Raw genomic sequence first — 26,996 nt, 5'->3', positions numbered from 1 at the left:
ATGCACAAAAGTCCCCCCCCAATGACTGCTAACATGCTTCTTTCAGGAACTAGCTTTTTAATATTTTCCATCACAATACTGCTGTCTTCAAGACAAAAAAGCTCCCAAAATGCTAAATATAAAACAAGGTGCACAAGAAATACTGACAGAACAATAATTTCCACTTTGGCTATGAACATGCCATGAGTGAAGATGCAGTTTGGCCTACCTGGAGAGCAGATACCATCAGCATCTAAAATCTCATGGCGCCAGATGGGTTTACGGGTAGCTGCATCCAGCATTGGCCCCATCACTTTATCAAAGGTCTGATTCGTGTAACGCTTCAGTGTACACTTGGCATTCTTGTACACAAGACACCTTCCAAAACCTAAAATGGAACACGAACTCATCTGCCTAGGAACCCAAAGATCTTTTATAACACATGATCGGGATAAAATCTACAGAATATAAAGTGGTTTTTATTAGTTAGATTATTCACTGGCTTGAACACGCATAATGTTGTGCACGGATACCTAGTGGTGCACAACTTCAACAGCAGATTGTGTACACCACTTTTTTTTAGACACTGGACTACAGTTCAATTCTGAACTGTGCTAATCTGCTGCTGTATCTCTGCACACACACACACATGCACACATCATTTCTCTTGAAATCACTGAATCTCTTGAATAATTCTGGTGGTCTCCAGGAAGATGTAACATGGGAGAAGAGACTGTAACAGGGTGAGAGGAGCACCTCTTCCCTTCATGAGTTCTAAGAAACCTGAACTTTTACTCATGTTTGTGGCTGGCATAAGCTAGTCTACCAGGAAAGTACTGAGTGTTTAGTATAATCAACCCATTATTCTTTTTTTTCTCACTTGAAATTACATATACTGTTATAAAATAAGTGTGTTTTAGATGAGAAAAGTCCATCTGTGGAATTTCTATCCAAGTACAGCAACTAACCATGATACTAAAGACTTCAATCACACTTAGAATTACAGAGAGCCAAGAGCAAGGCTTGCTAATAATCCTGCGTTATTTTAGTTCATTTGAAAGATGGTTGTGGCCACATACAGTACATCTATATCTTCAGATTATGTCAAGTAATTCCTGACAAGTACCACAGCTCTCCCTGTAAATGTTACCAGTCTACCAGAAAAGAAAACATTCAGTTTTAAATCATGCTTGTTGTTGTTTTAGAAAAGGAGGCATAAATTAAATGCAGCAGACATTAATGCCAAAGATACATGTCTAAGAATACTATTATTGCTGCCTAGCAACTAGGAGGAAGGGAGTTGGGGGGGTTGGGGAATAAAGTGATGGAAGAATCTGATTTTGGCCACCCGAAACTAAAACCAATTTGATCACTATGCCTGCTCTCAAAGGAATTTATTGAGAAAAGGGAGAGAAGAGAGACTAAGTTTTCAGGCAACTCTCCTCCAGACCTCAGCAGCATTAACATGAAGTGCTGAAGGAGTGTGGAGAGAGTGAGACAGAGCAGACCTGCACAAACATGGGTCTCTGTTAGTTAACCTTCACTTTGGTGCTTATGTACTTTACTTAAAATATACTGCACCACAGAGTTGGTTTATTTTTTTTTTTTAAGGAAGCAGGTTATTAATTTAGCTCTGAATAAACACTAAATTATTCTGCTTTAGACAGTACTATTATTTTCTCTCAGAAAGCAGGCAATACTGCTACTGCTCCTGCAGAACACCAAGCTTACAAAGGCACAAACTGCCTTGGGTTCTATTCCTTTCCTAAACACATTCACAAGTCTAATTTCATCTACTGCTTTTGTTATGGGTACAAATAACGAGACCTCTCTTAGTAATGAACAAAGGTTCAGGCAACCATCTAAAAAGCAAGCCCTACAGAACAGATTAACTCTGTTATGTTTTCTGTAAACTAAGTATTTACACTTTTTTATTTGAGGTCAGAAGTTAGCCCTTCTTTCTTATAACATCCAGACTCAGAAATTTATATGCATGTTGGCAACTTCACCACACAATTAAATGCATGGGGTTACAAACACTAATCATACAGAAAACAAACAGAAATATTCAAAACATTTTGGGAATTCAATTTCTTAACTGAAGATCTAATGCTCATAACTGTAACAGAAGTTGTTACAGGATAGCACTAGAAGAAAAGTTTATTAGAATATATACTGGAACACACACTGGAGAAGTGGTAAAGAGTTGATGGATCCTACCTCTGTCCAAAGAGGCCTTGTTTAAGACAAGAGCATCTTCAATATCGTAGCCACTGTAGCTCATCACAGCAACTGTGGCATTCTGTCCAGCAGGGAGTTTCTCAAAATCTATCAGTTCTATTGTTTTTGTTTTTACCATTGGCTTCTGTGGATAGGCAAGGAGATACATCAGAGTGTCTATCCTGTTTCTTTGATTGTATCCAATAGTACCTGCATATAAAAGTAAAAGAAAAACTTAAAGCAGTGAACATTAGTGAGTTTTCCAGAAATGCCTTGGCTAAAAAACTACCAAAATGCAAATTAATTAAAATAAAATAGGAATTCTTCAAGAAAAGAAGGGGAGAAATAACAAAAGAATCAAAACTAAAAACTTTTACATTATTATATTTAAATAAATATATAAGTGCTTTCTTAATGTAAGCTCCCAGAAAGAATTATTTATTTTCTCTTAAACAGGGAAAATTTACGCATCAATATAAAAAGAACAACAACAAAAGAAATAAAAGCTATTTGACTAAATGCAAAATTAGATGGGTTTTTTTACCCATCTTGCAACTATGAAGTTTGCTTTTATTGTTCTTATAGTCACCAAGTTTGGGATTTTTCTTGTGGAGTTCAACTTGTGTTTCAGAGACCTGATCCAAAATTACATGAGAATCAACAGAAAGAACATCACTGAGTTCAAGAGAAACTGTGGATCTAGCTCTTCATCTTCAACATCATATTTCCTTCCTTTTTTGGGCTATAATTAGTTCAACAGCAGCCTGTGTTAGAACGTGACAGAGTACTAACAAAGCATACCACTAGCAGCAGTCAAGAGTGATTTACTTTCTGAAATTAGAAGCATCATTGATAGAAAGACTACAGTAGAAGTCCACTCATAATATATTTGTCTTTTTACAGGAAATTAATTTTAAATTTACAGTTCAGAATTCAACCCTTTGTATAGACCTCCCAGCTTGAGACTGAAATTTTTGGCCCTGTCCCATCAGAATGCCAAAGTGTCTCCTGAAATCTGAGGAAAAAATAATTAACACCCAGCAGGGAAACATAAACCGTTGTGCAGCAGAACAAAAGTTAAGGCAATCATACGTTATTGGAGTTTGCTGTACCAGGACTATCCTAGGTCTCTAAGCAATTAAGAAATTGCAGTCTGAAAAGTTAACATTTTAAAGTTTTAAGTGTTAAATATTTTGCAGTACTTTGTCCTTAGGATGCAAGTTTCTCAAAACCTTTCCATTTTCTCCTGCAGTTTCAGAGCCTGGCTGCTTTCTTGGAAAGGTCAAGGCAGTCAGTGTATAAGGAAGATTTCACACGGCCAGGAAGCACATCTGAACACAAACCTGCTCACTGGGGAGGCCAGCTTCACATTTTACATGCATCTACTTGCACTTCCCATTTACATAAAGTGTCTAGAAAACCAGACTCTAAGACCAGGCATTTCCAAAGAACTATCCTGTCCCTGGCACTGGGCTCTCTCCTAAACCACAAGTGGTCTACCCTTCCCAAGGACAGGAATGGAGAGACAGTTCAACAGCTACAGTCTGAAAATGAACTGTTACAGCTGGTCTGGCCTTTCCCAGGTTCTAGAAAGCAGATTCAGTGACACAGGAACAGAATTTTCAAATTACAAGAAAAATCTGGTAGAGTTGACAGGCTTGTCTCTTGCTTTTAAGCAGTTGTTTTCTGTCTTTTTCTAGGATAATCATCCTTGAGCAGTATTTTTGGTCTCTAATAAGCTAATACAACACTATAACAAGCTGGTAGGGCCTGGATTCATCAACATTGAAGACTCTGCAGTCCCACCCTGCAAGGCCCATTACCTGAAGGCCCCACTATTTCTGATATACTCTGACATACTTCCAGATTAAAAACTCAAGAGGTTTAGACCATTTTCCCCCCTCTGCATCCAGAATGAATAAATTTGGGTGCTTTTGGGATAGGTTGCAGTGAAGGTCAGCTTAAATGTTTCACAGGTAGGTACATTTTCCCGATGTTGAGAGAAATCTTCCCAAGAGAAAGTCATGCCAAACTTAACTTTCAAAATGCTTGCAATTTTTTTCTCCTCTGATAGGTTTATATGCTGTACCTGCTGTGGTTCACTGGTTAGGAATGCTAAGACAGGATGAGGCCTGGAGCACAAGTTTTATCTACCTTTTACACTTTAAGTGCGTCCTTTACACCCTGGTAACAATCTGTGGAAGTCCCCTTTATAGCAAGGATTTCAGATGACACTTTTACATATTTCAGGTAATGCAAATGATTTCTTTTCAGATGTTTCATGTATTTCAAAACTGTATTTCAAAAATTTTTCAAAACATTTTTATCAGAGATTCAGATAAGCCTAACAGAACTGCTACTGTCTGGGAGCCAGAACTGACATTACTGAGATTGTGAGCCTCAATAATAAACTGTATCCAGGCTATTCTTCAGGAGGTGAATGCTCTATCAAATGGAAAACATACATATATATCAATTACAGATATCCTAGCAGGGAAGAAAATGGTTAGAGAGTGATTCTAGAGCACAAATGAAATAAATTAGCCACAAAGCATGCCATACATCAGCAATATTATTCCTAATTACTAGGATTTAATGGTTATACAAATAATGCTTTCTCTAAACTGGGCTAACAAACCACAGCCTGAAACCACAATCTGCTTATTTAAAATAAAGCAGCAGCTCTCTTCAGAGGACTGGTGTATTGGGATGAGTCCTCTGTGTGGGTGCTGAAATGAAGGAAGTCACTAGCTTTATTTCTGTTTTCTCTCTGAAAGAACAGAGCCCTTGTTTGCTCCAGCCAAACAACCAAGCAAAAGTAAAGTATAATTAAAGTTCACCATAACAAACCCTGCTCACAATGACTTGCATTTATAATTATCCCAACAGCAAGAACCAATTTTTTTCATAGGTAATTAGCCCTGGTTAAAGCAAAACACACAAGGTTGACCTGGATACAACAAAGATAATTTTCTTGCTTTTCTCGGTACTTGATATATTGTGAATGCACGTGTACATTCTTTCCTTTTTTCCCGTTTCCTGACAGTTTTTTTTTTCTTTATAAGTACCATTTGAGCATCCTTTAGTCTGAAATAATCACTATAAAAACACTATCTACTGATATTTAGCATAAATGAAACATTGTTATTCTGATGCTGAAAGTTTTAAAAACTCACCAGAACAAACAGCCAGCTAAAATAAGCAATAATCCAATTCTATAGTGTATCACAATAACATTAAACTGTACAATCCAAATTAACAAGGATACAGAAATCAATCTACTTGAGTCAAAAGGGCTATTACTGCACATGCCAAGAAAAGAATTACTGTAATTCTGTATTTCCCCTGTTTTCACCATGGATTTTCTATGACTCTGCCCTTTAATATGAGCACAACACAAGAGAGGAAGAAGTACAATTTTAAATGCTCCAATAAACTTTGTGGAGGGGGCTCTGACTCGGCTCAGACAGATTGTTACAGCACATGCATTAAAGTGATCTGGAGGTTAACTGTTAGAAATACTCCTTTCACAGTAGAAAGATTAAGGAGTGGGTTAAAAATATTATGGGTAAATCGGGGGGCAGGGAGGAGAGTTCATTTCTGCCTCAGCACTTCTGTGGCTGCTACCAAGGAGAGGTGTCAAAACGAGGTGGTGTCACAGAGCACAAACAGTCCTCAAAAAGCAGTGGCAGAACAGAGCTGCAGCCACAGTGCTCCCAGATCCAGCTGTGATGACCAGCAACAGCTGGTTTTGTTTTGAGGTTTGTTTAGATTCTGTGCCCCTAGGCCAGCTGTACAGAATTTGGGATGACTCTGGCTCCCAGTTCACCAAAGAACTTTCACAACTGTCAAAACCCCCCACCACTCAGTTCCTTGAAGCATATTTATCTTCTCAACTCAATATATTCAGCTGGCTACAGTACAAGGCAGAGCAATATATAAAGGGCTTTGCTACTTCACAGAAGCAAAGCAGAAAGTATATGATACAGTAAGAGGCTTTGCTTTGTAATATCAAAGTTTTTGCTTAGTGATAAGCTCCTACAATAAAGCTCTCACTCACCTACATCTGTCCCCTCAAATACTTCCTTTTCTTTCAGAGGTTAAAGTAATAATCAACACCCAAATCCTCCTTTCCTTAGTCAAGACCTGTGTTATGTCATTTGGGTGGAAGCTGGAGTGCATACTTGGGCTGTGAGTGTGCAGCTTGCTTTGTGTATCCACACCATCACTCACACAGCAGCACATGTGCATGTGCAGTATGGGGGATTACTGGTAGGAAAACTGTATTTTTTAATTTTTCATATTAGGCTTTTACACAGTCACAGATGTACAATGTGCAAAACTGACTAGGTTTTTATGTCTTAATGGAATTTAAAAGCTCAGTTTAAAACTATTTCTCTAACTGTAGAAGCATTTGATCCTCTTAAGCATTATTTTACCAACACATGAAATGCAAACAGTACAGACTCTTGTATTTTCATCTTAAGTACTTCTGAGACTTTAAACTGCAACTGTTAACTTTGAACTGAAATGTCAACATTCAACTGGGGTTTTTGCAGTTGCTGCTGTATTTACTACCTTATTTCCTCTCAGTCTTACAGTTCAACCTGCATCATATGATAAATAATCTATGACAAAAGTGAGGGGTGTAATTTCAAGTTAATTTTACTGAAATCCAGTCTGGTCATTAAGTGCAGATCTATTCCTCCAACAAGACGACTCACCTACCCCTGAAAGGAAGGCATTTTTACTGACATGTAATGCTCTCCAGAAGAAACATTACTATTTTAGGATCTAACACTTGTCAGGGACACTGGATTAGAGACCTCATTGCAATCTCTGCCACTTACTTGTGCTTTCACACCTTTGCTTAGCTTGATGTTGCTTAAAAAACAGACTTATATAAAGAAAGACTGTCCAAAGGTGCTGGCACAGCACTGTGATGTGGTCAGAGGGGGTGGGTCAGTGCAGACAAGCCCAAGGCTCTCCTCTCCCACTCTGAACCCTGGGCTCCCTTCACTGCCCCAGGTTTTGACAGTTGAGGGAGTGACACAGAAGTCTTGGACATGAGACTTTCCACATGGCAGTGCTGGATGAGGAGCTGCTCTGCAATTTCAGTATGGAGAAAGAAAGCACTAAAGGTGAATGGTTACTTAGAGTTTGGGTTTGAAGCACTACATCGCATCTCTTCACAAAAAAAAGCGGAAAAAAAAGTATGTGCTATGTTTCAGGAATACCCTCTAGGTCTCATCTGATCAGTAAATGTAGAGAAAAAGCTCCTCTGCCCCTGCATATTGCCACTTATGGTGGCTTTCTTAAATGCAGTTATCACAAAAAGCTTCAGGTGTTTGCAGGTACTTCAGACAGAACAAAATATAGCTCAAGTCATGTGCCAACTTTTAAAATTTACTTTTATCTAGCTGCTTATTCTTTGAGTCAGGTGTTTTGTCATAACAAACTGAAACAAAGGCTTTTTTTATTGCTCAAGATATTCAATGGCTTTTGTGTTCCCAGCGTCAGCAGGAACGTCAGAGGATTGTATCCAAGGAGCTAAATGTGCAAGACCTAGGGTCAAAGCAGCTGAATACACCAACCTCAGAAAACACAGACAATGAATTGCAAATGACACTCAAAACAAAACGGGGAAAAAAACCTTCACACAGAAAACTACAAAAGAACTCCACAGATACTGAATTGGCTTTCTGTACACACTGATCCTGCTTAACTGTGTGTGGTAACTAACCAAACCTTCTGAGACTAATAGTCATAAAATAGAGACTCAGGGGTGGGGGAAAGATAATGGGATGGGGGAGAACTGTAAGGAAAAAGATGGCATTGCTCTTCTTTCCACCCACTCACCCTTTTTTTTATTTTATTTAAATATAAAGCATGCATCTTGCTATTTTCTGTTTTCGTGTGCTCAAAATGATGGTTCAGCATAACGCAGTTACTTTGCTATTAATTCTGCTGGAGAAGTCTCACAAAAGGTGCAGTGTTTCAGCTTTGAACGCACAACACGAAATAAATAGTTTAGTAAACCTAACTGAAGTGGCAGTTCCTTCATGAAACAGAGTTGTGCTACTGCAGCTCCCAACTTGCAAGCAAGCCATCAGTACAAGGCATGAAACAAGCCTGTGGAGCACCAGTCTGAATGCAGCTGTCTGAATTGATGTATAACTGCTCAGGCTCCTCTGCCTTTATCACAGGCCATAGACATGGACACTTTAATGCTGGTTTCGCTGAGGTTTAAAGAAAGGATTAGAACTTAACTGCTGTCAATTACCCCCAGCAGCAAATTTACAGTCGGGTTTTAATGACCAGTTGGGTTTTTAAGACACTGTCAAATTAAATAATAAGTAATCAGAAAATTAATTTTGTTTCAGTACTTGCCCTCTTCGTCTAAAACAGCAAAAGCACAAAATCTAAACTATAGCTGTGGAAAGTGTTCAAATTACTAACCACTCTCTTTCACACTTGATTCTTCTTATTCTCTGCTGTCAATGTTAACTATTGATACATTTATTTTTAGGACACTTACTCAATCAGTCAAGGAAATGCTCCTCAATCTGTGTTCTGTCTCTCTTTGCGAGAACACTTTTTAACTCTTTTTGTCTGGAAACAGACAGCACATTGCAGCATAAAGAGAAAGAAAGCCCCACTCTTCCAATCCTGCAGATATGCTGAAAACTTGAAAGTCATGATGATTTCCAATAAAACCCCATAAAAAATGCAAAAGTGTTCCAGCTTATTAAAATTTTATTTTAAGTGTTAAGAACTGCAGATATAGTCCTCATTTAGTAAAACTGACTGGTACTTTTTCCACATTTATCTTTCCAAGTTTCAGAGGTACATTTTTTTCTCACAGCTAAAGAAGAGCTCTTTTTCTAGCAAAGCTTTTATGTGAACCAGGAAAGAAATTTTGTTTGTCACTTTTGCTACATAGCTTCAAAAACTAGATAAAACCTCAAAGAGGAATAAGAAGTGAAGTCTTACCCATGGCTTGTTTTCCCATGGCACACTGGTAAGTGTTTCTTGGGGACTGGTTGTGGTGAGGATATGGAATCAGCCCAGCACAGACACCCAGAAGCGTGAAAGGCTCAATCTCCAAATGGGTTGTATCTCTTAAAAGAAAGAGTATCAATTATGGCAAGCCTGTGAACAAACAACTTCAGTAGAATTTATTTAATTTAGCAGTATCTCATAACACTTCAATTCTGTTCAGGAGAATGTAAGTCAGTAGGAGCTCAAAACACAGATTCACTACAGGATTTTTATTACAAAAACCCAACAACTTTCTTTTGGCTTTAAGTGTTTCCACATGAAAAAAAAAAAAAAGAAAGAGAAATAAATCAGGGTTTACGAAATTCCATAAGGTAGGAAAAGCCCCCACATAACTACAACCTGAGGGAGCTCAGTAAGACAATAAAACATCAGTTTATATAGTAAGACCCAAAATGCCTTAAGGAATGTCTTCTCATGTAATGAGAGCCCTCCGCATCAAATTCCTAATCTCAGAGATCCAGAAATCCACTGGGGAGACAGAAGAAGGAAGAGCACAACAGATTCAGGCATTAAAAAACCTGTTTTAGTTTTCCAAGGTCAGCTATATCAGTTAAAGAGAAAACATCTGTCTCCAAACCGGATCCAGTGCCACAGGTACATTACATAACAGAACACTATTTGAAAAGCTCTGCAAATATTTTGGAAGTGATTGTGTTGTTAAAAGACAGTAGTGATGAGAAGTAAAAAGACAGGGAAAAGGAGTAAAGACAGAGAGACAATTTGTTCTATGTGACATGAGATTCAGAAGAGAAAGTCCATGCTCAACAAAGACAAATCAAGCATGCAGGGATACAAGTGGAGGAGAATGAAGTATACAGTAAAGCTTGGCTGAAGCAGATATGAATTTAAATCAAGATAAATAATTAGGAAGTGGAGAATTATGTAATACAGATTATTATAACTAAACCTATTGAAAGCCTATCTTTCATGTCCTGGATTTATTACAGAGAGCTTGGCTTTGTGCATACATTGCTTCTCCCAGACATCTAAACCCAACACGTTCTGAAAATCTCATCTTTAATGTTTGACTTCTCTTGGAAGTCTTTGGGAAGACTTTAATTATTTAAATAAACTAATTTGATTACTAAACTTTAGGATCTTGCCAAGGAAGTGACAGAAAAGTCTTTATTATGGCAACATTCAAGACAGCCAAGCACTGTAAGCTGAAAAAGGCTAAGGAATTATCCACAAGCACATACAGACTGAAGACAAGTGCCAGCAGGAACTTAGATAAACAATATGTGTACTACTGGAAAAATAATGAAATCTGAAAGCTGAAAAAAAAAAAAAGCACGGAAATCCTGAGGATTAAGACAATGAAATTATCTATTAGTCTTAGAAATGTTTATAAATCACAAATATACCTGAACAACCTAAAAATCACCTGCTGGCCAGAAGACAGCCACTATTTTTCTCCACTTGACAAAAAGCAGCTATGTTATCTAAAGCCTGTCTTAAGAAAATACTAATGGGAGAATACAAACTGCAGTCAAGTAATTGCAAAATGGTCTCAAGAACCAGTGGCACACCTAAAGCAGAGAATGCTCCCCCATTCTGCAAAACTTCACAGAACTGCTGACACTTTTCAAACAATAAAACTAGAGGCTTGAGACTTGCTGATAGTGAAGTTTGCAGATTTCTCCAGAGGGTACAAGTGCATGGAAGTACATATTCATTTGCATATAGGGTATTCAATAAATGTTTTCTTCCATTGAGGTCCATCCTATTTCAACCAAAGATGATGCAACCTACACAGATCTTACTGCCTTATGAAGTATTCCAGAGTGCTAACAGGGGACCTTCAGACTTTACAGGGCAGTTCAATTTCTGCAGGTCAAAAATGCTACTGCCAGAACCAAGCCCAAGAAAGGAAAGGCAACCTCGTGAGCTTGAAAAGCAGAGTTACAAATGTGTAAGGAAGAAACGGAATACTTTAGAGTCAAATACTCCAAATAGTATTTGACTTCTTCCAATCCCTCTAATGGGATTGTAAAGAAAAAGAGAGGATACTGTAAAAAAAAAAAAGCCTATATTACAAAAGCAGGAATGTTATTGGGATACAACCTACTATCTGAAGTATCAGCTGCATTACCAGAACAAGCTGTACCAACATGGTCACACCATTTAAACTGCAAGATGATAATCTGGGAGAAGGGAGTACAGAACTCACTACACAGGATGTAGGGAGTATCATTACCAAACACGAGGAGCAATGCGCTCATAAGATGTAAGCTCAGATACTCTGGCACTGTTAGCACTGAAGCCAAACTCAAAACAATTGATGGACAATACAAGAATCTTCTGAGCTTCCTGGGAGTTGTTGCAGAGTCCTTTCCTCACACTGGTCCACTGGAAGTTCACTTTCTCCTCCTCTTTTGGACTAAACAATGATTTCATGTGATACGTTCCCATTAACCTTCCTAGTTGAGTCAGTTGTCCTGTAACTTCAATTTTCAGCTCTGGTGCTTTGTGGCAGTTATTTAATTTTGGCACAAATGACAGCAATTGTGTGCGCTCTTCTTTGCTCATGTATACAGAACTCAGTCAAGAGCATGCAAGAGTAATTTCTTAAAGTAATAAAGTCTTCAAAAGCCTGCAGGAGCAATGCAATTTAATTAGCAGAGTTAATGCATTGCATTTAGCAAAGATTAGAGATAATTGAAGGGCTCACCCAGCTCCACTGAAATCAATGATGTATTTCTACTAGCTTGGAGTACTTGACCAGGACAGATTATTTAAAAGAAGAATTTTCTGCATTAATCTACTGATCAAACATTTCACAGAGATAACTTCAAGCATTTCATATTCAGCCTTCAGTTTACAGGATATTGTCAGAGAAACATTAAAAACCAGTAAAAAGATAGGAGGACTTAAAAATTTAAAAGAATCCTTCCTTTAATGTGGGCTCTTTAATCACAGTCAGAAGTTAAGAGTAAAAAAAAATTGCAGCAGGTCCTTCAAATACATAGAAAACATAACAAATCTGGAAATCTTTCTGAATTAAAATCACATATCAAAAATGGTTTTAAGATGTGTGGTAAAGAATACACAGAATGATGCAGACATTTTTATTGGGGCCTATTATACATCCAAAAGTCAAAGGGAATGCTCCATTCCAGCACTCCACTTACTGTAAGTTGGGTGTCTATAACCAGAAAATAAATTTCCAAACAATCATGACATGCTAAGATAATCAAATAACATGTGGAACCATTTGCCTTCTGGATACCTATCGGATAAAATTATTTATGATGAGCAGCCCAAAGATCAGAACAAAAAAAAAGAGCCACATCTAGAGAAAGAAAGGATATACCTTTGAAGTATTTAATATTTTTGTAAGTTAGTAGCAGGAACAGACCTCCCAAAACTGAAACCATTTTTTGTAACTTCCCATGGATAATTTAGGATGTGTTCAGACAGATTTCTTTCTTTAGCTTTTATCTGGAGTAGTTTCAACCATCAGCAAGGGAGCAGTTTGTACATGTGAAAACAGTAACATTACTTATGTTTGCATTTCAGAGTCACCCTATGAAGGCTTTTTCTGTACCAGTTACTGAATGCACACTTACTTATTGATTGTATTTTCATACAGGGCAATGTTACAGTCATTTTCTTCATTCACATCCAAATATTCAACGAGGCCTTCATGCAAGAAATCTTCAAAATTCCTACAGATAAATTAAAAATTTCACTAGAAGTATTGTGTTATATTTCTGCAAATGTAAAATACTTAGTACATATATTAAAGGAATGTAATATGCAAAGTTAAACCAGACAAATACTTCTACATGTAAAGTTCTGTGCATAATACATATTTAAGAAAAATGTGGGCTTTTAATCCTGTTGCCCCTTCACTGCTTCACAGTCTGACAGATGAATGTTACTTAGCTGAACAACTAAATAAAATCTTCCCATATGTACTCATCATCACTGTAAATGTAGGCAAATATAAGGATTATCACGTACGTTTTTGTGATAATTTTGTGAAATTTAATTAGAGTTAAATTTAAATGCCTTTGTGTAAGTGTAGGGATCTTTTAAAAAATACATAAGCTAAGAATTTATAAGGACTTTCAAAAATTCTGAATGTGTCCAGTTTAGGGTGCTTAAGTTGATAGTCCTGCGAGGTGTTTGACTTTTCAGTCAGGAGGATGATACTGCCACATACCTTCCACTTGCAGAAAGATGAGGCTGTGAGATGTATTTATTCTGTATACTCACCAAATCTCACAGTAGTAACAAAACAAGAACACCAGCCTTAATTAGACTTTAAACAGAAAATCTCCAGTACGGAGATAATGAATTTATATAAGAGAGCAAACTTCTCTAATTAGCTAACCCCAAGACTGTGAAATACTGACTGACTGAAGTATCTCCACACAGTATTTACTTGGTGAAGATTAATATGGTCTACTTGAGTTGTGTACCTGTAGCCCTGAGCCAGTTCTTCCATATGCTTGCTTGTAACTGCAGGTTTTTGCTTCCTGACAATTATGTAAGGCCTGAAATGAAAAAAAAAAAAAAAAGATTGTCATAGCAAATACTTAGGTAACTTAATTTATGCTTACACTAAGAACCCTGCCTATGCACAACCTATTCTATAAACTGTTCTTAAAATTTATCCGCCTTTAACTGATAAAACCACATAAATAAAATCAGTAACTATTCAGACCTTAGTATGATATAACTTAAAAATGTATCAGAAAAATCAAGACTTAAATTTTGAGGTGAAAGTAATTTTTTCCCTTTAAATCGTACAACTACAATTTTGTAAGTTGTACCCACAGATTTTGATGATGGTGTCAAAAGATTTGAGATTTCCCAAACCACAAAGCTAAGAACAACACTTGGTATCATGGTTATTTCAGGGATTTTACAGAACACTAAATGAACAGTTTGTGCTCAAGTGTCCACATGCAAGGCTGCATTTTGCAATTGCCTACATGCTGTAAAGTACAATTTACTGTGAGTGATCTCTGATGAATCCATAAATTTCAATAGCACATGGATCTCTGAAGGCTTCCCCACCACACAAAAACACTGACACAAAGGATGGCATGCAAGAAGGCAACGTCAAGGGCTGTTGCTATTTGGACAAGTTGCTTTGATAAAGAGCAGCAAATAGCTACAAGATACTTGTGGAGTCCCCTCTGAAGTAAATAACTGTTAGAAGACTAATAAGCACTTTTAAATGGTTAATAGGGATATCTGAACAATTGCAGGGTGAGGGGTGCCACAAAACAAACTTGGTTCAGCTTTGCAGAATCACATGATTTCCCTTGCTTTTATTTTAAAAATTGGAAGCTTTACTGCTATCTCCCAAACTACACATATTAGCCCTGACTGGAAAAGTGATTTCTCTGCCACTGAATATGCTCTACTCTGGATCTCTTGATCAGGTATGATTAACCGATGGTTTGCACATTTACTATTTTGGAGCATCTTGACATGCCTCAAACTGCATTCAACATGCTCTGAGATTCCATTAATGAATAAAGTGGAATGCCAACAGTAGTTGTGACTGCCGTTTTGTTAAGTGCACACAGAATATGCACACAGAATGTCAATGCTAAAATGCATATATATTCATTAACGCATTCTGCCTTGTCCAATACCTGTTTTGAATGAGGGCTATTTAAGGAGAAAAGAGATTCTCAAGTCTTACTGAATTTGCTTAAATCTGTTCCCATGAAAGTCTTAACCCAGTGCACAGAACAGTGTTCATAGCCAGTTCAGTAGTGAGGTAGTTCTGATGAGAAGTTTACCTGCACAATCTCCCTCCATCAGAGGAAATGTAGACACATCTGTCAGACAGATTTGTAGAGATGGAAACAAATTCGTTGATATAACCTGCTCGGCGCAAGATCCGAAAGGTGTTGACTAACTTCTGGTGATCACGTATGACACCAAGGATGTTACCTGTCCAGAAAGAGAATAAATACCTGGTGAATCCTTTGCACATCCAAAACTATTTACAAATTCTGACCATGTGTGGTATGCATAGAAGTACTTCCTGCTTCTTGCAAATAATGAGTTGTTATAAAATCTCCCTTCTCTAACATGAATAAGAATTGGCTCTTCTTTCCTCTCAAATCAAAATTGCCAGAATTTCACAAGTCATCTATCTGCATGCTTCCAAACAGCCCAAGAAAACAAATGATGTGTTTCTTCCAGCTTTCTTCAAGTATGCTTCTGCTCAGGTGCCTATTCATCAACTGGTGCACAAGTTAACAACTTTGAAGTCAGCAATTTCACCTGTCTGAAGCTTGCAATTTCACCTGTACTGAAATGGATTCAACATTTCCAAGAACAGGCCAAGGAACAGCCCTGCTGCCAAGTCAGAAATTTGAAAGTCCTGATACTTTGATATATCAGGATATGATACATTGTGATCACCTACAACAGCATTGGAATTTCTCTTTCAGGTACTTAGCTCAACTCAGCTACCTTAGCAGGGCACTTCAGCTCATACTTAAATATTCTGATGCATGATGAACAAAGAAGAGAGTAAAATTCATTTAAAGAGTCACCTGACCAAAGTAAACTTAATATATAAAATAAACATCTATGGTCACACTTTAAAGGAGAAAACTAAGGCTGGTAAGTTTAGGGAGTTTGTAAGACAACAGAAAGGTCTTTACAGCTTAAAGGATTTGTACTCAACAGATTATCTGCCTTCTTAGGTCATAAATTTCAATCAGGATCAAGTCAGCTATCCACAAGGTTCAACTTTTTATGGATTGAATCCACAAACCAGTGGACTGAACAGTAACTTGGCTTGCCTCACTTACTACTAATTAATCTACATTTGGGAACACACTACCTTGTTCCATACTGCAAATTGAGCTTGTGAAGGAAGAGTCCAGTATTTTGGCTCTGCACTCCCCTTTGGACCATAAAACAAGACAGAAGAGAGTACATGTGGTTTCAGTGAACCTTATCTTCAACACAGTGCTACAGAAAAGCAGAGCAAAGGAATGCAGTTTGGTCAAGTGTTGCTTTTATGTTACCAGGAACAGGCAGGGCTGAAGAACAACTGCTGTTTAATTCAAGGGTAAATGGAGAACTTATTCATGGTGACAGACACTAGTTACACACTAGTCCCTGGAAGTGGATGCTGCTGACAAAAAGCTATTTTGAAATCACAGTTACAGTTTTAAAAATGTCAGTATTTTGAAATCTGATACCATAGTACCTGTTGTTTCAGAAACACTGAAATCAGTTGTAAAAAGAAATATGAATGTGCAGATGCAAAGCACGTGTGCCAAACCATCCCTTTAACAAGAGAGGCCTGTTTTCCAGGGTCTAATTTTTCTAATCACACAAAAAGCAAGATGGCCCTTCAAAGGTAGTTTTATAGAGAACAGCATTGCTAAACTTTGCAAACAATATTTTGATGTTTCCTTTCAGTTTTGGAAGGCACTTTAAAATGGACAAATATACATAAAAACATATAAAGATTGCAAAAAACTAAACTCTCTGTAAAGGAAGATCTGAATTTGTAAATTTATTACAATATTACATACAACAAATTGAAGTTATTTTCTTTTAAAAGTACTTTATGAATGGCACCTCCTTTGGCCAATATTTGAAAAAACAAACAAATCTCTAGTTGAATGTACAGATATTTTTGTGCCTATTTATGCAAGCGGGCTTAAAAAGAGGGCTGAAATTTGAGAAAGATTCAATCTCCCAGCTACACACATCTGCAGTCAAAGTTCTGAAGACACAACTTCATGCAACTAAGTGTCATCATCTGGCCCATCTACTTTGCCCAACGCTATCAAAATATTTACAGAGGAAATTATTTGCACGTGGAAAGCAGCATCTGCTTTTGACTGTGCTCTTAGAATTACTGGAAGTTTTCTGAAGCCTAACTCTCCATCAGCAACAAATCAGAGTCAAGACTGCTGAAAAGTAACATACCATTGAGAAAAACCAGGAACACGTTTGGGTATGAAAGTTCTTCACCACAGAGCAAGTTGACATCTTCAACTCCAAGATTACTGGCTAATTTAATAATTGGGCCATCTTCCATATCCGTAGTAATATGAGTCATGAGGGCAAGGTTTTTAACCAAACCACAGGCCTAGAAAAAAGCAAAACCAAAACCCTCTAATTTTATCCCTTCTCTTTCTATGTGTTAATACCATACTTACATTTTCCTCCCCAAACTGTATTTATGACTGACAAACACAAAAAGATGATGAGGTACAAAGTGAAAGAAATTAAACTAATTAATTACCCTGAAATTTTGGAGGAAAAAAAGAGGCAGAACTTTCTCTATCACACTGAAATGTAATGTTTCAACATTCACAAGCTAATAAAAATATAGTCACTGAAACAGATTTTAAGCTAACCAACTATGTATAACCCTATTATTTCTCTCCTCAGCTACTCAGCAAGATAATGGAAATACACAATCAGTCCATTTATCAATTTTCCATGTATTCCGTACGTTCTAAGACAAACATGAACATTTTTAAATGAAAAAGTATATTATACAATGCAACTTTATTTCAGTTGCCTAATGAGACTAGCTCATATTGACTTATTCAGGAAGTTCACAGTTACTCCCCCCCCAGTATCTTCTATTCAGGAAAAAAAAAAAGAGAAAGAAAAAGAAAGCAAAACAAAACAAAAAGACTGTCAGAATAAATTCTTTGGTTGAAATATATACGAAGATGGTCTTCTTCCTTCAGCTAATGGCTACAGAAATACTGGTAACATGCTTCCAGAAACACTGCAGGTTGATGCTGCAACTTCAAAACAGAATGTTTGTACCAGAACAAAGGGAGAGGGGTTTAGGACTCCTCTCTTTCTGCTCTCACCAAAAGAGAGCAAGTAGTTCCACTGCAAAAATGGGACCTGTTCGTGTCATTCTCATATAGCCAAAGGATTTCAGAGGTGTTTCCAGACAATCTATGCAGGAGAAAAAAGGCGACATAGTAAGGAGGACCAGGATGTAAACAGGTAGGCTGTAAGAAGTCACGCGAGTTGTGTTATCAGGCTGAGGATAATTTATCTCTCCAGAAACCTCCTCATCAGAATTATTCCTCTGATGGAGGACCACCTGCTTCAAATTAAACAGTATCTCCATTCCTCAGGACAAGAAACACAGAAAGCAAAACAGCAATTCCTCACCTCTCCTTCAGGAGTGTCGGAAGGGCAGAGCATCCCCCACTGAGATGGCTGTAGTGATCGAGGACCACTCACTTTCCTTGTCTTTTCAAACTGAGAAGAGATCCTGGTCATCATTCCCAGAGCAGAGATGTAAGACAAGCGCGACAAGACTTGTGTCACCCCTTGCCGGTCCATCTTGAATCTCTTTAGAGACCAATTTCCCTGTAGAATAAAATTAACGTTTCAAAAGAATTTGTGCAATCTGTCCTTGTCTTGACTTTGTCCAGTGTCTAGACAGAATGGTATCTGAGGAGCTCTGCAAAACAAACGTTGCCCATTTATATAAATCAAGTTTCTAACTACCTATCTGCATATAAACTCCTAGTTATAGCATATCTGTATTAAGTATTAAAGAGAAGTTGAAACAAAAGGACTGCCCTTTCAGATGAGAGGATACTTTTGCTATTACATATTCAATCACACAAATACTTTTTCATCTGTCCCTCACAGGTAAATCAATACTCAAATTTAGCTAAACTAAATTATTTTGGTCTTGTTTCATAGGTTTTTTTTTAGCATTTAAAAAAGAACAAAAGGTCTTTCGACTGATATAACACTTATACAACACTTTTTTAGAATCCACAAGCTTTCAGTTTTGCCTTTTCCATGATTTGTTACTTTTGTAGGAAATACAGACATTTATGCTGGAGAAGTCTGACATCAAAGCCCTCTGTACTTATTTGAAGCCTTTTGCATTTGGAATCCAGAGGAAAAAGACTCACTGATGTGTTTTCCCAGAGAAGAGTGTGTGTGTGTGTGGGGGTGTGTAAGGAGTAGGTCTACCCAGCTTCTATTTGGATTACACCAAATATGAAATGCGAGATCCATATACATCTCAGAGCTTTGTCTTCCAAGACTGTCACAGGCACTCTCACTTGTGGTTTTAATTAGGAGAACAGAGGAACTCAGAGCATGTTGTAGGACAAAAATATATATTTCCATGCCAAGCAGATTTAATAATCTCTACTCCCATCTTGAAATTTGGTGTCACAATTTTTGCTTTCATGACATTTACTCCATGTCCAGTTCTCAGGACCTGAATCAGTGGATACAAGTGTCTGCCTGAAATACTATTTACTCCAGGCACCACATTACTGGTCAGTCCAAAGATAACATTTCCCAAGGACTGCCTTCTGCTAATTCTTGAGCCCTTTTTGGCAAACTCAAGTCACCAATAACAACAAATCATTTGAAGCTCGCTTGCTGCACTACATCAAAACCCTTTTAGAGAGTGATTTACTTGGCTTTTTTATTTTCACTTTTAACAGCACAATCCCATTCAGTGATCAACAGGAAGAAAATACCACCCATACATACAAATGATTTTGTTATTTGCTTCCACCTGAGGCTATCAAATAGTCTCAAATTTATAACAGCAAGTGCGAAGACATCGTGCCCAACAGCAACTTAGCCAAAAGAAACCTGTTCATTTGTTCAGCATTTCTGGGAAAAGCTCACTCACTGATCATTTCATTCTTTATAAAGACTGGGTGTTATGAGAGTGTAAGTGGAAGGATACAATAAATCAGTAGTTTTTCTTCACACTAGAAAGTATTGCATCTGTAGGCTAAATAGGTATGTGGTTTCTTCTTTGCTGCCCAGAAGAGTCTATAATCAAAAAGTCTGGGAAACAGGGGAAGTAAAAATGCTGCCTGAAGACGTCATACAAAATATTCTTTGTGCTTTGGAAGATACAGACTGGATCGTTCAAAAGTTGTCCACAAAAAAGAAAACCAATAGGGGCCAGGGCAGTTATAAGACCACCTCCATTGAGAACATCCTACTGAGAACTCTTATGAATGGGAAGTTGCCCCCTCAAGTGGCATCAGGTGATTCTTCAGATGCTGAAGTGTCCATCAGGCTTGTGGCACTACTGCCTGCCCAACCTTCTCTTCTGGGGTTTTCCAGGGTAAGGAGAGGACCTGTAGCAAATATCTCTAAGCACCACTGTACAGCTGATGCAGTAGGGCTATGAATTCTTTTTGCATGCTACTGGTGTAATTATGAATCTGCTCGTTATTTCATGCTCTCTGAGACTATCATTGAAGCATTCTGGTGAGATTGGAGATTGTCATTTCCAAGAATGATTTTTATGGTATTTGCTTAATCTCTTGAATGGTATGCACTGGGCATTGTTCCTGAGAAATTATTTTTCAATGCTTAAGAGCAGATGGTGTTTAACTGCTTATGTGGCAGTAAAAAAAAGTCCAAAGACAGAGGAAGAACGAAGACTTTACTGAATATGGACTGAATACTTGCAGATTTATCTCTGTCAGTCCAAATGGAAAAACTGGCACAAGCTAGAAGAAAGCACTAGCATTTAGAGAAACAAATCTGTCAATTGTTTTGGTGACGTGCACTGCAGAGATTTAACTACATTTGGGGCACTCATAAAATTAAACAGTGATAAGCTTTAACACTGGGCTTTGTAAGTTACAGACTGTTGGTGGTTTTGGATATAATATGTGGAATTAATTTGTTTACAAGAACCAAAAACAACCCTCAGTTTCATGCTAGGCAGAAAAACCCTCTCAAGAGAACCAAAGATTAAAAATTAAGTTCCACAATTTTTACCAGCTCCTAAAATACTTAAGTCTAATCTAATTTCTTTTAAAAATCATGCATTTCAAAGTCTTTTACAAGCTACCAGCTGGATTTCAGGAGCAATCTCACAAATTGCTCTTGCAGATGTGTGAGGTGAAAGACAAAGTTAGTAGTAGCTATTATTGCTCTTGTCCACTGGCATGAATGAAAATATCTGTTCCAGCAGAAGACAGAAACAGGCTAAAATCCAACCAAGACAAATATTTAAAGGGCAATTCTCAAAGGTTTTTTTTAATATTACTGCATGCAGCAGATTTCCCTGTTAAATAGATCAGTACCAACCATTAGCAGAGAAGTACTAACTCCTATGCTGCAAATTTGTTCATTCCAGCAACTTCAAAATAAAAAGGCACTGCCCTCAAGGAGCTCAAAATTGAGATTGAGGGGATTTTTTTTTCCTGTTCATGATGTTTTCCTGCTGTTTTTCAAAAATCTTTTGTACAAATGATGTAACCTGAACCTGGCTAAATCCAGATAATAAAAAACCACATAGTCAAGTAGGACCTAGAGGACAGTCAATTGGATAAATACAACCATGACCACTATTTGAAATTTGCCTGTTTCTACCATTCCTTCTCAAAAATGAAAACATCAGTTTGAAATAAAAGATCCTTGATGATTATTGATTCTTCAGTAAATTCCAAACACCCTGCCCGTGCCAGAGTTTTACAATTTTAATCTTAAAAAACCCCCATGAAATATATCTGCTTTTCAAACCAGAACCAGAAGATTCATCAAAAATAAATGTACTCATTCTCATCATTCACTGTGGTGGGAAAGCTTTGCATCTTGGAAGGAGAACAGGAACACTTACTGTGGAGATGGCATTGACCATGCCATTGGTGATCTGGTCCTGTCGCATGTGCTTCACGACATCAAACTGAGCTGCACGCTGTTTGGGGATGACCTGGTCAGCAATCTTCTTCAGCTCTGAGTTAAATTTTTTGAACAAATCTTCAAACAGAAGAGAAAGAAGCTGGAAATACAAAACAGCGGAGGGAAAATTTATACTTCTTCAAGTTTAGGAAGTGGGGAAAGAGAGGGGAGACACAAGTTTAGTATTTCTACCTTTCTACTTGTCAGTTAAAATCTAACTTTTCTGTTTCACAAATGATAATTTTATCTCCAGTATTTTGCCTTCTTACAGTATTAGAGAACTTATCTCACAATAAAAATTAAGTAGAATGGTCTAAGTTTATGCATTTTTGCTTTGCTTTAATCCTTCCTTCACAATATCTTAGCACAGCCATACTTCTCTACACTATCCAACTCTTTTCCCTAATCTGCAACATTACAATACACCTGATGTACTTCTTTCTCCCTGAGGTTACAAACCTTTCTAAAGATTTAATACCCTAAATGTACAACCCTGAATTACACACACGATTAGGAGGTAAGACTGGTTTTTACTCTAATACATATCTCATGTTTCATAGGAAGTTTCCTCACTCATACACACTTTTATCCTGCTACTTTCTGCCAATCACAATCTATGGAAAACCAATTATACCCACAAAAAGTTCACGTGGTTCAACATCTGTCACTTTTTTCTAGCACTGCCACTATCTGGAAAGTGCAATACTCTTCACATCTCTCCCTTAAAAAAAAAAAACAAACAAAAAAAACCAACCCAGAAAGTCTACAGTTTAGGCAATAAAGCCACATAACTCAGATGAATAGGAAAAAAAACCCAAACAAACAACGCAAACCCAACCCAGCAACAGAACCGTTCCCATGTGTTGCATTTTAAGACAATAATTTCCTCTAGAGGTACATTAATTACTTCTAGTTCTTAAAACAGCCAAAAAAACCCGAAGTTTGTGATACGACTTCTTCAGTTCTCTGAATTGCTTTGTTTCTGCAGTTTGTTCAGCCTTTCCTTGTAACACCAACTGCCTTCCAAAACACTTAAATCCATACTTCATGATATATTTTAAATGTTAACACTGATCAGCTTTGTGAGCAAGCAGTGTAAACTCTAAAGCCTGGCACTCCTGTCCTGGGACTTGAGTCTACAACAGCTCCAAGTGTCAGAAGAACCAAAAATGCAGCTGCTACCAGTGCCAGAAATGGTAGTTCCCAGGGTACAAAGCACTGTAGGGCTGAACAAGCTTCATGTTTATCCATCACAAGCCAAGACATTCTGGAGTAGCGTGTACTACACAGTTTTTATATATACAGAATTAAACTGAATTTTAACTGTCTCCATGTGACCTAGTCCCCACCTTTCTTTACCTTCTGGAAACAAAAAAGTAAATCACGCTCATTCATCTGCCCCTGGGATGGGCTACTAGCTTCCATTTGCTTTCCTCTACCTACATGCTCCAGATGGGCTGACCAAAGCATTTGGCAAATGACACTGTGAAGCTGGTGACAAAACACTGTATGCTAACCTTTGACAAAAGTGCAATCCTGTTGCCATCTGGACAAACAGGCTTTTTAGACCTGACCTTGGTCATGAGGGGAAGGTGCTGTACACCCTCTCTCCCTTCCTCATGTTTGCAATACCATTAACAGCTGCAAAATTATACTCTCTCACCACTGTCACAAGAAATCCAGTCACCTGCAACTCAACCTGCGACATCACAGTTAATTTAAATTAGATTTCCACCAGAAATAAAAGCAACTACTATGAAGCATTGTATTAGGAAGGAGAACCCACTGGAGTCCCCAAAAATAAGATTAAGAGGGAAGAATTTCAGAAGCAGGGAAAAAGTAAGAGGAAGATATGTTTTAAGATGGCTGATAGTCTTGTTAAATAAGAACTAAACTCCTTTGAAATTAACTACAGTAAACATTTGATCTCAACAGGTTTGAGCAGGATTGAAACATTTAACTAAGCACTTTAAAAAAGTACTCAGAACACATTTTCATATTTGATTTCTTGATTCTTGCAAGAATCTCATAATTCCATCTGTCATGGGGATTATAAAGCCACATCACCCTTCCTCTTCTCTAACTAATAAAGTCAGTTACCCCAAGTACACCAACTTGCTACTGTTTGCCAGTCTGGAAAGCCCCATACTTCCCTACTTTCACTCACAGACTCTAAGAGCTCTGACTATCTGGCAAAGAAGAATCTCACAATAACCACATTATTTAGGTCAAGTGCAAGAGATTAAAGAAAAAGGATGGAATGCCACTGATAATATTCAATGGATTTCATAGTTAGTCCAGAGCCTTTAAGCCTTCTTCACAGAGGAGCACTAAAGAGCAAATTATATTTAAGGAAAAAAAATACTGACAGCTCATCAACTGATTTTCATTGAAAATCCTAAGAAAAATTAATAAAGAAGTTAAGCTGCTGAAATACAGTTTCAGCAATTAGCTTAATGTCAGAGAATTCTAATTAGGCGCCTTGAGATTGCTATTTAGCGTTTAAGCCTTTAGAGTGCCAAATTCTCCCTTTCACACAAACTGGTTGCAAAATTAAAGACATTAGGTAGCCTTAATTATATTATCAGAACAGCTGGGATTAGGCAATCTCTGAAGTCAAGGCGGTATTCTTTTGTCACAGGGTAGAAATCCCTTGCTTTCCAGGGTGCCGGATTTTGGTGCTGTTCCATATCTCACCCATACAAAGCAAGCTGCATTAGACACAAAAAAAAAAAAAAAAAAAAAAAAAAAAAAGAGGACAAAGAACAGAGTAATGCTTAGCAAATAATGAACACATTAAGGGAAGAGAAAAGGTAGGTGAAAAGATTAAGCCTGAAATCGGTAGGTTTTGCTACCACCTCTGCTGGCACCTGGCCTACCAAGCCTCTAGTGGCAGACAGACTAAGAGAAAGCTCTGTAAACCAGCTTGGCTAGAGGATACAACTCTGTTATCTAAAGCTAAAGCACATTTCGTACTCTCTTGTCCCGTGGGGTGTGAAATTAGCAGCTATTGTTTTCACACATTTTTATAAACACAATGCCATTTATGTCTTTACACTGTTTAGACCACTGTGTTTTTCTCCTCACATGGGAACTTTTCTTTTTTATTTATTTATTTATTTATTCAGATTTTAAATCAACAGGATTTTTATTCCAGGAACATGCTGGCATTAAAAAAAAAAACAAAAACAAACCACTACCAACCATTTTATCCACACAAACTTCAGCTAAACACAAACATCTAGAAACTGGCAAAACTCTACACTATTTAGTCAGCAATCCAACAAAATTAGTATTTCACAAAAAAACTGGCAGAGGGGAATTCAACCATTCAGCTTGAAATGAGCATTTAAAACACCACAAGAGAAAAAGAACTACTCTTAACTGAGTGTTAAAACCCCCAAACATACGTGTCCTTCATGAAGAAAAAACATGCATTGGCTTTGTTGTGATGATGATCTCTACATTTAAAACCTTTTCCCACATAATTTTAAACAGCTTTGGTTGTTAACATCTGTGTGAGCAGAGGCCTCTTTCTTACAGCTTCTAGAAAAATCTTTACCTGCTCTACTTTCTGCTTCTAGACATAATAGGAAAAAACAACCTACTCCTTCAATCCAGTTAAAGAAGAACAGTCTGGTAACAAATCAACAACAAATTTTACAGACTACAATCACACTGAACTACAGCAATATTACAGCAGAAACTGAAGAAACCCATCACAGCTTAAAATACATATCCCATTAGTATGTTGCTCTAATGTCCATTTACTTACCACTCCTTACACTTTAGAAACATATCTTGCCTCAGTACCAGGTTAAAAATTTTGTGAGCAGTGAAGATAATAATTTGAAGAAAGAATTTTCTTATCCTAACCAGTTAAGAAGTTTTTTCATTGCATTTGTGCTTTGAATGTGTTCAAGAATGCTATCTTAGTTTCTTCAAAAAACTAGGAAGCAAAGCATGTGGATTTTACTCTAAAATAATTGCACTGTGTGTGCGCATGTTCACATGTGTGCATAGAGGGCAGGGCAGGGTGGAAAGGAGGAGTATGAGACAATATGCAAGCACACATTAAAAAGTGTAATAAAATGAGAATTTCCACTGGATAGGAACAAAAAGGAACAAATATTGTTACGTGTGCAGAAACAGAAATCCCAATACAAATGCTAAGGGCATTTAAAGATGCGGTTTATGCAATCCAGTGCATTTTGTGTACTTGTCTGAATTTCTGATGCATGATCAATAACCACAGGTGATATCAACTACTGAAACTCTAACTTACATTAGTACTTACCACAGCAAAGAAGTCCAATCCTAATATAAACTTTTTAACCAAATAAGTGCACAAGGCAAGGGAAAATTCATGCCATATTAGCTAAGCAGCTCCTTCACCTGACAGGCAAACCCCTTCTGCATTAGGAGAATGCAGTTTGGCCAACAGCTGTGAACTGCCACCCTCTCTGCAAAAGGATGGTGCCAGCCAGATACCTCAAACCATTCCCTCCTCTACAGTCCTCTGATACTGTTTCTGCCTCCGGTGCCAAAATTCTGCGAGCAGAAAGCTCCACAAACTCCACTTCCATTAGTTGCTCAAGTTAACTTTGAACCACTTTGACCCACTGATTTTGTTAATCTGTGCTACTCCAGAGGCCAGAGGCAGCTGACAACAAACGAGCAATCTTACGGACACCAAATTACAGGAGGCTTGAGTGGTTCTGTGAGCTGTTACACTAGCTGGGTTTTCCACAGTGGGACAGCCTGGACCTGACATGCAGGCACCTCCTTAGTCCCAGTATATTCTCTTACCTCCCTTGCTTGGAGGGGAACACTGGGGGATGGCTCTTACTGCTGCCTTCTCAACACTAACAGTGTAATGCCAAAACTAGAACTGATGCTGTAGTTGCACTGTTCTGTCCTTTCATCTGGTATAAAGAGGATATACAGAAGTGAGGATACAATGTGTTAAGTCTCAATCATGGAAGCAGATCTATGAGACAACACAGAAAAGCCAACAAAAATAAAATGAGAGGGAAAACACCTCAATTGACAAGAGATATTCCTTATTCTGC

The 26,996-nt window shown here is 37.7% G+C and overlaps 1 protein-coding gene across 1 annotated transcript in view; it reads right to left on the bottom strand.

The window, feature by feature from the left end:
* Nucleotides 1-26,996, bottom strand: part of POLR3B (RNA polymerase III subunit B) — a 71,485-nt gene that overhangs the window by 25,214 nt on the left and 19,275 nt on the right. The window contains exons 13-21 of the mRNA XM_062492121.1: nt 21,863-22,024; nt 18,406-18,606; nt 17,188-17,350; nt 15,027-15,180; nt 13,689-13,763; nt 12,831-12,929; nt 9,193-9,320; nt 2,200-2,409; nt 209-367 (exon numbers count right to left, since the gene is read on the bottom strand). Coding sequence (XP_062348105.1) covers nt 209-367; nt 2,200-2,409; nt 9,193-9,320; nt 12,831-12,929; nt 13,689-13,763; nt 15,027-15,180; nt 17,188-17,350; nt 18,406-18,606; nt 21,863-22,024 — 1,351 coding nt within the window. The remainder of the gene's footprint in view (nt 1-208; nt 368-2,199; nt 2,410-9,192; nt 9,321-12,830; nt 12,930-13,688; nt 13,764-15,026; nt 15,181-17,187; nt 17,351-18,405; nt 18,607-21,862; nt 22,025-26,996) is intronic.

Source organism: Cinclus cinclus, chromosome 4 (genome assembly GCF_963662255.1).
Source record: "Cinclus cinclus chromosome 4, bCinCin1.1, whole genome shotgun sequence".
In the NCBI taxonomy this organism is placed as follows: domain Eukaryota; kingdom Metazoa; phylum Chordata; class Aves; order Passeriformes; family Cinclidae; genus Cinclus; species Cinclus cinclus.
The sequence above is the reverse complement of the archived record's forward strand: the minus strand, read 5'-3'. Positions and strand labels throughout refer to the sequence as shown.